The following is a 12468-nucleotide window of genomic DNA, read 5'->3' as shown; positions in this document are numbered from 1 at the left end:
CCCCTGCCACCCAGGGTCTTCTCTCCAGTCCCCAGTCTTCCCTGTACCCTGATCAAGTCCAGGGACCATACCAGGACCACAGTCCAGCCTTGATCCGGGTCTCCCATCTTCCTGGTTTTCTCAGCGCTGGGGTGTTACCCATGGCAACCGGACCTGCAGCCACTTCCTAGCCCGCAAGTCTGATCACATCACCCCACAGTTCACAGTGCTCCGCCACTTGTGACCAAGCCCCGGCTCCACCCAGCTTTCCAGTCCTACCCCTGATTCTCACCAGCTTTACGTCTCACTCTGTCCTGTGGCACAGCCTGTGCCGCCGTCTCAGCTCTCCACACACACATCCTTTCTCTTGTCTGTGAACAACACTACACTGTCCCCCACACTTGGAGAACATTCCTCCTTCTCTCCTTTTGCTTCAAACTGGCGTTTCTCAGGCAGAAATTGACTGTGTGAGGAGTGGCTTCCTCGGCCCCTCCGCCTCAGGCTCCTACGACTCGGCCAAGCCCTCATTTCCTTGCTACAAGACTGTGCCCGTGAATGCTTGGCAGTTCACGAAGAGTCTACTGAGGCTCTAAACCACTGAGTGCAGCACGAAACGCCGGTGTCCATGGGCCTGGTGGCACATGCCTGCAATCCCAGCTCTTGGGAGGCTGTAAACAGGCTGATCACTACGAGTCTGAGCTAGTAGTGAGACACTTTACACCCTTCCCTAAAATCCTAAAATACCAAACAAACAAACAACCCAGTATCTTCACCGAAACCCCCAGAGATGGGAACACTTAGCTTTGCAGAGGGGACTTTTTATTAACACCTATTCATTGTGCAAGCTATCGGGGTCCACTGTGACACTTGTAAACAGGCAAATATCAAGCACGATCACGTCCACCTTCCTTTCTGTCCATTCTCAGCTCGACTGGTCCCTCTCCTCCTCCTCCAGGTCAGAGGACTTGTGTGTCCTCAGTTGTCGCTCTCAGGGGAAGGAGGAGCTGGAGTATCCAGGAGGCACCTTCCCAGCCAGCCGTCCTCATGTCACACCCGTCCTCCCCTCTCCCCCGTATTTCAGAGCTACAGCCAATTCCCAGCTAGAAAAGGAAGCAGCGCTGTTTCTGTCTCCCTGCCCCTCAAGCCCCCCTCTGGCTGTCGAGAGGCCCACGTGCTCCCACGAGCCCAGGCCTTGCTTGGTCACAGCTCATGTTGACTGAGCCAGGTGTGGCCTCCCTAAGCAACCCTGCCAGTGACATCTTTTAACAATGCCAACGTTGCCCTTTTCTGCTTTTGCTCTGGTTCCTGGAGGCTCCCTGTGAACAGGGCTGTCAGCAGGGGTGCAGCAGAACTTGGGCCATCTGGAGCGCGAAGCGGCGCTCCTCACTAGGCAGGGGGCCAGTCCCTGCTTGCTGATATGTGGTCAGCCAGTTAAGCTGAGACGCGCCCTCCCACCTTGGATCGGTGCGCAGACTTGTACTGTCGAATTCCAATTTCCGAGGTGAGCCTCGTTTCTCCTCACTTGAGAGAGACTTTTCTTTCCCTTCCTCAGTTTCCAAGTAGAACAGAGACAATCACACAGCATTTGTTAGCCTCAAGAGGGGACGCTGGGCTTTCCGGGCAAGAGAAGCGTGAAGGAGTAGAAAGAGCGCAAGTGCAAGCTCCACTTCCCTTGGTACTGGCTGCGCGTCCCTAATGATGTGCAGGTGGGCGAGTTGTCCAAGTGACCCTCAGGCTCCTGGAAGAGACTGGGACGTGGGGCCGTTGGGTGGGAGTACCTGGCAGCGATTCCGGCACCAGCCTGGCTTCCCTCGGCCACGCCACCCTCTGACCCCATCCGATGGCACGTGTGGGAGCCCCATGGTCAGCAGAGCCCTAGAGCTAACTCATTCCTTAACAGCAGCCAACTGTTCAATATTCAGGTATCTTCCGAGCTGGTAGCTCGGAAGCGGCTACTGCAGGCGCATCCACAGCAAAGGAGGCAGTGACACCATTGCCAGGACCCCTTTCCCAGAAAGGCTATTCGCTAGGCCATCACAGCATCTGGCTTGAAGCCGCGGGGTTTCAGACAATGCCTATAAACGCGGCCAGGTGTTCTGGCCACTAGATATTCCTGGAGATGGACCATCCTCCAGCAGCAGCGTGCAAGGCTAGGGAGCAGCACGGGGGTGGAGACCCCGTAGTACCAGCTTCCCTCGGGATGAAGGAGAAAGTGAGCCGCACTGCGCAGCTGTCGCCCCACCCCCACCCCAGCTGCTGTTTCCTCTTAACGGTCTGCTCCTTAACCCCTGCCGTGCTGGTCTGACCTCGATCCAGAGACCTACTACATTGTAGGCGGTAACATAGAGGGTGATCTGGGCGTGCCACTCAGTCAGCCCCACAGATAGGCCCACTGGACAGCCGTGGAAGGCCCATGCCTGTGCGCTGCGTTGGATGGGCCACCGCTTCGGCCCTGGGAGTCTTAGGTTGGGGCCTCGGCCTTGCCCTCTTTCACTGGGTGGCTGCTGTCTCAGTGCCAGCTTTCTCATCTGAGAAGTGGGTGTGGCATTGCCTACCTCCCAGGACTGCGGTGACGACTAAGCACAGCAGCAGGCATACCCGTGCTGGCCTTCAATTCTCACACTCACTAGGTGGTGAAAACGAGAGAGGAATCTGAAAGTTGCTCAAAACCCTGAAGTCTAAGATGTTAATTCAAGATCAAATACCAGATCCTTGAATGTTCACAAGTGATGAAATGCAAACTTACATTAAGGGCAAGTATGTCCAGCAGTAAAGCCCTAGGGACCTCTGCGATTGAGAACCGAGGGGACAATAGACTCCACAGGCTGGGAACACTTTCCTTGCTGAATGTATATCGTGGAGGGCATTTTTGCATATACATGTACTTGGCCAAAACCCAAAACAACTTACATTTTATCATTAATTGAATGCTCCAGAAGGAGGACAATGCTCGCTAATAGTGAGTGCAGGTTTTATTAGACAACAAAAATAAATTAGAATGGACTCTATTCAGTTGTGAATGCTTTCCTTTCAGTAGAATTAAAATACCCTATGTATGATTAAATCTAAAAATTCAGGTGGACACATTTCTCTGTCTCTTTCCATCCTTGTCTCTCTGTCTCTGCTCCACAGATGAGCACGCACGCGTGCAAGCATGCGCACACACACACGTGCACACACACACACACACGTGCACACACATAAAACTTGTCAATATCAAATCTATCACAGTCTGGTAAGGTGCTGAGATGACTCAAACATAACGGTTGACTGATAACTGATTTAACTGGTGGTCTCATTGCCATAGTAGAAAATTAAAATTTGTTGGAAATATCCAGACTGGTCGTATAATGGTCTATTAAATCCATTCTGACAACAAACCCAGCTATGACCATTTAAATTAATCAGTAATGAGTGAATGCTTATCCAACCAGCCCGTCACAGATGTGGCTAGAATTCAATGAAAGGCTCCCAGAATCTGTACTATGTGTGCTAAGCACTGTTCCGGGCCACTGCACTGAACAAATTATGCTTAATATGAAGGTAAGAAAAGTACAAAAGGAACTATGTAGCTGCTCAAAACATGTCATCAAAGAGGTGCAACTACTGTTTATTTCTATTTTATTTATGTATTTTTTATTCTTTCGATACCAAGAATTGAACCGAGGACCTTGCTCTTGCCAGACAGGAGCTTGTGCCCCTGACTACATCCATCCCTAGACTCTAAAGAAGCAGAGGTCTAGTTTTTTTGTTTCATACCAGGGATTGAACTCAGGACCTTGCACTTTCCAGGCAGATGCTTATGCCGCAGAGCTATCTCCCTGACCTCACAACTAATGTTTAAGAGAAAGCATACAAAAATTCTGTGGATGAGACTGTATCAGAAGTAGGCTTCTGATCATTATTGTCCAATAGAAACAGAGCGCCCGACTTGTAAGTTTCAAGGCGTGGAAGCCATCTTCTAAACTAGGAAAAGAAACACACGGCATTGGCTGTCATCATGCCAGTATTTTTATTTCACTATGAAACCACGTCACATATATCAAAGAGATCTTTTCCATCCTTCGTGTGCTTGTGTGGGTACTGTTTTTGAAGTGCAGTATATGTTTTATACTCATAGGACATCTTAATTTGGACATTATATTTTTCAGGAAAAAAGTTCTCTGCACTTGAATTAAAATTTCCACTTGAAAAGGAAGACCATTGGGCCAAGTTTGCTCCATAGTTAAATCAAGGACTGCGGAGATAGCTCACAGTCTACGTGCCTGCTTGGTGAGCACAAGGACCCAGGTTTGATCCTTGGTACCACATGCCGAGCCAGTCACCGAAACTGGGCATGGTGGCACATGCCTATAATCCCAGCACTGGGGAGGCTGAGACAGGAGGGTCATCACAAGTCCGAGGTGTGTAGTAAGACACTATATCAAATACATAAATTAAAAAAAAATAGCTAAATCAAACCTGAGGTCTCAAGATTAAGTTAAAATGATTCAAAAATGTAAAATCTAGTTGCTGGACCATGATAATCACATTTCCAACAGGCTCTGGCCACTCCTGGTTAGTGGCCCCTGACCTGGAGACCTGGGGGGGAGGCACAGTGCTCTGAGGGGAGAGTGCAACCTCGGATGCATCTGTAGGCAGCTTCTGCAGGACAGGGGAAAGGACATCTGCCTGGAAGAGGAAGGAGCTTAGGAGACATGGAAACAGCAAATATATGGCACATGCGTAATCTGAATATAGTGGTCTCCAGAAGAGCCCTGTGCGCTGGGGCTCTGGGCCTCTTGGCCCTCCTGTGCCTCACTTCCCTCCCACAGTCCCCATCTCTGTAAGTTTCAGTTACTGAATAAAACAGCTGCCTGCCTAAAACTGGGCAAACGAAATCAGTGCACATTTTTGAAAAGAACACATAGACTCGGATAGAGGGTGTGGAGCCGGAGGTGTGAAAGGTGGCAGGGAGCACAGGCTGGAGCAGGGCGCGTCACCAAGTTCGCCTTGCAGTGGGGGTGAGGGGACCTCGGCACTGGCACCCAGCATCAGCCACTGGCCCAGCTCTGGAGGATGTGCCTTGGTGTCCAGTCTTCAAGTTCCCAGAGATGCAAGTGACAAGGAGATGGAGCACAGTGAGGTCAGCTGCGAGCGCGCCAGCCCTCTGGTGCCTGTTGGCTTAGGTCGGCGTTCAAGGAAGGCATGGCATGCCGGGGTGTGGGGAGACCTTTCCACCCGCCACATGCCCACACCTCTGTGGAATATTTTGGTACTGCCATAAATTATCATCATGTATGACTCACTATCACGACACAAAGCAGAGTCCCGGTTGAGTGATTCTCATGATTTGTGCTAATGATCTATGTTGATTCCCTTTATGAAGAGCACATGGTCCAATTACATATTTCTTCTATCCCGGGTTAAAGATGTCCTTCTAAATGCCCATTGTGCCAATTTATAGGCATATAAAAAAGGATTTTCAGTAAAATGTAGTTTCATTGGTTTTGATGAAAAAGGTTTGTGATGAAAGTAGAATCTCTAATAAGCATTTCATAAATGACTTGTCTTTCAAATTTAATATAAAACAGAATAAAATACATCTCCCAAAGACCTCCATACCATTGCATGGATTTAAAGTCCCTATTCTCCATCAATCAGGCCCAGAAACTCAAAAACTATGTGCAGATCCAATTAAATATTTATCATCAGACATTGGTAAAGCTGAGAAATTACGTATGACCCAAATTTTTAAACAGTGCCACCTTGAAAGTGGACAGAAAAGGTTCACGGGGGGACCAGGGCCCAGCTCTTCAGAATGCACCATCCCAGGCCCCACTTTGGCCTGGAATTTGGAGACAGCAAGGAGCTCACGGGGCTGAGGAAGCATGCTCAGGACTGAGTGTTTTAGCCTTGCCTCAGAAACATGCAGAGATTTCCTGGGACAGAAGGTACCTTGGGAAAGACAATACCAGGAGGAAAACTTGGTTTCTCATAGCTGGGTGTGTTCGGCCTCTTGCCCAGATGTCTATAGGTTTGTCCCTCTCCTGTACTCCCCATTTGCCGGTTAAAGAATGTCAGGGTTGTACCACGACTCCTTCTGATGACCAGAAAGCACCCCTAAATTCTAGTAATATAATTACTTATCATCTAACTATTAGGCAGGTAGATACATTATGCATCAGCCAAGACCTTATCTCCTTCCAGGGGCTGCAAGCACAGCCTTCCTGGAGATATCTGTTCAACATGCCACAAGCCAAGAAAGGGACCCAGAGGGGTTGGTTCACCTCGGTATCTGGCTTTTGATATGTTTATCTTTTAGTATGCAGAATTCCTTTCTCTAAAGGAATTTAAGTAGTGATAAAACATGACCAAAAAGAGGAAAGGAAGAAAAAAAAATAGAAAAATGAAAAGGAAACCCAAACTAGATAGCTTCCATTCATCCTCTTGAAAAGTAAAACAAAAATGGTTTTGATGCCACCATGCCAACTCCTGCATCATACATGGTAGCCTTACTTTTGATTAAGCTTAATTTTCACTACCAATTTATTTCAAATTTCACTATCGATCTATTACAAATTTCACTATCGATTTATTACAAAATTACAAAAGTCCATAGGAAAATTGAAGGAATTTTACAGCAAACTCCTGTATGTCTATAACGAAATGTTGCCATTAACATTTTTGTATACTTTCTTTATGACATATTAACAAGTATCCACTAGTCTACACCCCCATACCTCTTACCGTTTGGTACCCATAAAAGAATTATTTTATTTTAATGCTGTTTTAAAGAGAAAAATTGCTAGCAAGACATTTCATGCCATGGACGAATGAGTTGCACGGTGAAATTGGGTTGTGCAGTCGCTGTGTACACTGGGTGAGAGACTCTGAAATCTCAAGGAGGTGCCTCTACGCTGGCCTCTGCTATTAGTCAGCTGGACGACTGTAGACAGATTGCCCTTCAGAATCCTGTTTTTACCCTACTGTAGATATTGGAAGATGATCCTCATGGAGTTGTTGCCGTGAGAATTCAATACAAGAAATGCCAAGTGCTTAGCCGCGTGCCTGGTAAGCAATGACTGGGTTCTGGTATTGCCCTCTCTGGTATCCTGTAAGAACAAGGGTCCTATCTGTTCTCTTTCATCACTAAATCCCTAGTTCCTCCCACATTGCCTTGTAAATAGCAGATATTGAGTACATGGTTGCTAATGTGAACCGGGTTGAATTCATGAGATTTTTCTTCCTGGAGTACAGCAAGTATTTATTCATGGAGGAAGGCAAGTGTAGGGGGCTGCAAAGGTAGGCAGTAAGGAAAGTCAGTCCAGGAAACAGAGAATGAGATGAAGAGAAAAACCTAGCCCGCAACAGAAGCTATTCATACCATGTTTAGGGATGGACTCCACCAGTGCAGCATGTACCACAGGCTTGTCGCTGCTGCGTGGTGCCTCTTTGCCCAAAGGCTTTCCTCCAAACCAGAGATGGGTGACACAGCTGGGCCTGGGGAACAGCCCAGGCCAGGTGTGCAGGAGAGTTTACACCACAAGAACAGCTCTCAATGGATGATGGTAGCAAGGAGGACTTCAACCCTCTCCTCTAGAACTGTGAGTCAAAATGAATCTCCGTTCTTTATCACACACCCTGTCTCAGGTATTTTATTAGATTCCAGACTCCAGTCCTGTAGCCAGTAGAATCCTAGTTCCAGGGAAATTCAGACAGAGACCTTGTCACAGTGCATAGAGTTGCACATAGGAACAAGGTGTGCCAGCCCATCTCTGTCCATTCTGAACAGTTCTGCTGTCCCTTGTGTCATATTCTGCACCTCCAAAGAGATTTTGCTCAATGAAAGTCAAGTGTGGCATGGCAGTAGTTGGAGGTACTTAGGATCTCCAGGAACACGGATCCCTGCTGCTTCTACTTTCCAACAGAAATAAATTTCTTGGAGCCCAAGTCACCCCTACCTCTTCTCCAGACCACCGCACAAACCACATCTTAGTGGGTCTCTTTGCTCCCAGTCTACTCTTCTACTCTGTTCCTACCAGACACTCTACCAGCCAGCTGGAAGAACTTCTCCCATGGGGACAGCTGCTTGAGGTCCCTGGCTGCAGCTGTGCTGCAACCGGGACTCTTCCCCACACCTCCGGGTTGACTTCAGCTCCCATACCCTCCTCTTGCTGACTGTATTGGGGTCACCAAGTGCGTCACTCCACAAATGCACCCCAATTCCCCATCTGCAGGCCTTTGGACCTATACTTTCTCTGCCAAATGCTGTGCATCCAGCTCTCCCCAAGGAGGTCCCTGTCTCATCCTTCCTAAATGTCATGTACTCAGACCAGCCAGCAGGTATTTGTATGAGGGCTTCCTTCTCCCTTCTCCACTGCCCAGTCCTGCCATCTACTCTTTGTCTCATACCACTGTGTCTCTATTTTTAACAGTATTTTTCATACTCTATAATACTTTTATTTATTGATTTACTTATGATGACATTTCTCTTGCCATGTGAATAGAAGCTCTATTGACAACATGTCCACAACTATATTCACCCACTCCCAAACTTGGAGTCGGTCACATTAAAGGTACTCCATTTCTATTTACTCAGTGAATCAACAAAGTAACGGCCATTAAGACTCCTTGTTAAACTAGTCATCAGTGTGCAAATTCCAAGTTTAGGAAAGAGTAATATGGTTAAAATTTGATCATTCACATTGTCTTCCTTATGAGGAGAGGAGGTATTTAGTATTAATGCCTTTCACAGGAGATCATTTTTGTGGACAGAGACAGGCAGTGCCAGTCCAGGTTGGAGTCATTCGTGCCAAGTGTCACACACTGACAGTGAACTTTAACACAGGCCAGCTTTCCAAAAAGTAAATAAATAAATACTGACCAATCACCAGGGACACCATCTATGTGACCCAGCAGATCAGGGAAGTTCTTCCTGCTTTAGTCCTATAAAATAAGTCACTTTGAAATGACTCGCCCATTCCTTGTTCCTTGTTTGGCCATTTCTTTGTTTTGCATCAAGTCCTTCTAAGGTCGGTAGAGCAGCTTTCCATCTCATAGATAGAAGGCAGCTAGAATTTCTGATGATGGCCAATTCAATCATTAAGTTTGATTTATTGACAGGTTTTTTGACATGAGGTAACAACAGAATTAAGGCGAGTTTACAATCAGTTGTTCTGATTCATGTAACCATGTTTGTTTTAGGTAAGTTTTGGTCACCTTGATCTGGTCTGTCTTTTCAAAATCAGGCAAAGTGCGGTTCCTAGTTCTCAACCTACGGAAACTATGATCTCAGTAAGGACACCTGTCACAAGCTGCTGTCCCAGTGGGCCCTGTGTGACTTCAACCGTAAAGACAGAGTCTTGCTCCTACCCCATAACCTTTGCTGGGTCACTTGAGTTTCACTTTCCACCAAGCAGATTTCCAAATCATGGTAGTCAAAGTGGATTCTACTCTCTTCCTTTTTTCTATTTTTCTTTTTTTCATGGTATCTCCAAATTATTTTCTTGCCAAAATCATTCTGGCCTCTTATCACAGGGGTTGAGGCCAGCCCCGTTGGTCACCGAGACAGACACAGCTCACCTTACGTACGCTTGTCCCTTAATAAAAACATGCCTTGCGGCTCATCATGTTCCAGACTTACCCTGCCAACGTCTCTTGGGAAGGGCTGTCTCTGATTCTCTGGAATTAGAATCGGCGATACCACAATGGACCTCTTTTGTCTTGGGACAGGAGAAGTTCTTGCAAATTTGAATATATCCTAAAAAAGGAAACAAAATCAACTGATTAGAATCTCCTGTGGCAGCGCGTATTGGTCTGCCCTGAAAGACAGCGCGGTTTTGTGAAAACTCAGAGCTGGTTAGACACTGTCAATTTTCTTCTCTCAAATCTCATTGATGTTGCCGCGTTCTTTGTTAGAGTTACGCTAAAGCTGACATCATGACTCACAATGACTCTCATTGAGCTATTTAATCCCATCTTCTGAATCCTCTTCAGCGTGTCCCCTGGAGTTATCCATCCTCCTGTGCTGCCTGTTACCGTTCTTGGTCTGCTGTGGGCGTTGGTTATTCATCCACCTGCTCAGGAGCTCAGGGACTTACAGGAGAGCACAGCTGCTCCAGTCAGGGACACCTGGACAGTCCTTGGAGTCCCACATAGTGGGGACACAGGGACAGTCACAGAGCTTTACACCAAGGCAGACCTTCTAGGAACGTGTGGCCCGTAGTTTCCCTGGGGCAGGTGCTGTGACTGGGGGTGCACATTTTGGCCTGCACTCCCCTGAGGCAGTTTCCTAACTGTAATCATAGAGTCACACAGTCAGGGCTTTTGTCCTACATGTAACACACCTTTTAAGTGCAGTAAACTTGTTGAACAAAGAAAAACATTTATCATTAACGTATCCACATTGCATTATGTGAAAAAAGAAAGTAAATAAGGATCATGAAGATCCAATTGCATAATTCGATGCGAGCTAGAAGCTGCTGCTTTAGAAAGAGAGCTCCTCTTTTTGGAAGGGAGGTGAGAAGGGCTGGAGGTGGGAGGAGGGACAGCAGCACAGAGAGGAGAACCCTCCTTGGCCTGATCAGCAGCCCGAAGGAGAACTGAAAACGGAGCCGAATTTTCCTATATAAACCGTGTAATGCTGCGCCCTGTTTAAAATCGCCTTCCACATCAATGCAAGGAAGCACCTGGATCTTCAGAGGACAGGTTTCTACTGAAATCATGTGGCAAATACGAAGGCCACCACGAGCCTCTGGCCCCACAAAAGTGTGCATGTGTGATTATAGTTGTTTACAAAAAAGGTGTGCGAGAAAAGTCAAACAGGAAACAAGACCAGCTCCGGCTCGAGTTGCTTCTACAGGCCCGCCACACTTGGCGCTGGGCGTGCACACTGCTGACACCACTGCAGCGAGCAGCTGGAGGTGCTGATTTATCAAGAACCTTAGAAAGGTGGACATCTCTTCCTGCTGAAAGTTTGCTAAGTAAATAGAGCTGAACAAGAAAGAATAGTAGTCATCCCTGCAGAAAGATGTTTAGCAAGACGCGGTTTGTAAGGGAGAAAAGTGGGAAAGAGCTTAGGTGATCAACAGCAAGGACAAGGCTAAGCCTGGGTCCCCACAGGGGCCTTGTCTGTGGGCCATCACCCAGGCAGCTGGAAGGCCATGCTCCATCTCCACCATCTCTGCCAAAAGCTACCCTAACAGCACCGTGCTGACCATGTGCTGGCTAATGAGGCAGACACTGTAAGCGTATCAAAGCTAATATTTGTAAAAAGCCTCCCAAGAAAAGTATAGCCCTCCTTAACTGAAGATAAGAATTCAGGGCCTGCCAGATAGCTCAGCAGATTAAAGTGCCTGCTCAGGCAGACACAGGGACCAGGCGTTTGATCCCTGCAGTGCCGTGCTGGCCTTGCCCTCGGGGCACACTGAGATGGAGATTGAGACTGGGCATGGTGGCGCACACCTGTAATCCCAGCACTTGGGAGGCTGAAAACAGGAGGATCACTATGAGTCAGATCTGTGTAGTGAGACCCTATAGACCCTGTACTAAATACATAAAAATAAAATAGCAACAGAAGAAAATTCAGAGAGATCCTGATTATTTATGAGTTGCCCCAATTTATATTGTCAGCAGAGGGAACATATAGGATGAAATATATAGGGAAATCTGGAACCTATTGGGTGCTTTCTGTTTTATACAAACGGTTCTCCTATATGGGTATAGAAGCATATCAAGATCTCCATGAAAGGGCCAAAGTAACAGACCATTTGGCTCTAAGAAGACAAAGGCTCAAAATGGAGACAAAAACAGAAAGTTGAGATTTATATACGTAATAACAGTGAAAAGAAGAAGCAGAAAAGATAAAACAAGCCAACCAGCAAAACTAACCTAGCCAACCAAAAAAAAGCAAAAACAAAACAAACCCAACTCAAAAAGGAACACCGGGAAAGTGAGGGCAGAACAGAAAATGAGAGAACAATGGGAATCGAGCAAACTGTTGTGTACAAAACAGATTCGAGACACCTAGGAAGGGTCCGTGGTGTGTTAAGGGATGGCAAAAGAATAGAAACTATATAAAATATGTGCATGATATGAGTCTCATTTGCAGTTAAAAAGCTGGGAGCCTTGGATGAGAGCGCTCTGAAAAGACTTCAAGTCACATGCAACCGGAAGGGACTAGTGACTCGGCTCTGTGATGGGCCAACAGAGGCCTCTGTTCATTGTGACAATGTGTGTGTAAATGTGTTCAAAGGAATGCAGAAGCATACTGCATCGTCCGTAACTAGCTTGCGGTTGTTTGCAGCAGAGGGTTTGCCTGTGCTTTTCTGGACTGACTGGGTGACCTTTCTGTTCTCAGGATGCACCTGTGGGCAGGTCCCTGAGCCCCGGCCTACGCCCGGTGTCTTTCTAGACTGCAGCAGCATTGGCCCTAATTCTCCCAGCACCCCACAGACAGGGCGGCAAGCACAGCAGGGTAGCCTGGATCCACAGCACCCAGGGAGAGCA

The 12468-nt window shown here is 47.2% G+C and overlaps 1 protein-coding gene across 1 annotated transcript in view; it reads right to left on the bottom strand.

Annotated features, from left to right (window-relative positions):
* Positions 1-12468, bottom strand: part of Cdh13 (cadherin 13) — a 1069859-nt gene that overhangs the window by 582693 nt on the left and 474698 nt on the right. Inside the window, exon 4 of the mRNA XM_004646558.2 lies at positions 9605-9721. Within this exon, the coding sequence (XP_004646615.1) occupies positions 9605-9721 (117 nt within the window). The remainder of the gene's footprint in view (positions 1-9604; positions 9722-12468) is intronic.

This window comes from Octodon degus, unplaced genomic scaffold (assembly GCF_000260255.1).
Source record: "Octodon degus isolate 3935 unplaced genomic scaffold, OctDeg1.0 scaffold00271, whole genome shotgun sequence".
NCBI classification, from domain to species: Eukaryota; Metazoa; Chordata; class Mammalia; order Rodentia; family Octodontidae; genus Octodon; species Octodon degus.
This window is presented reverse-complemented; position numbering and strand designations above follow the sequence as displayed.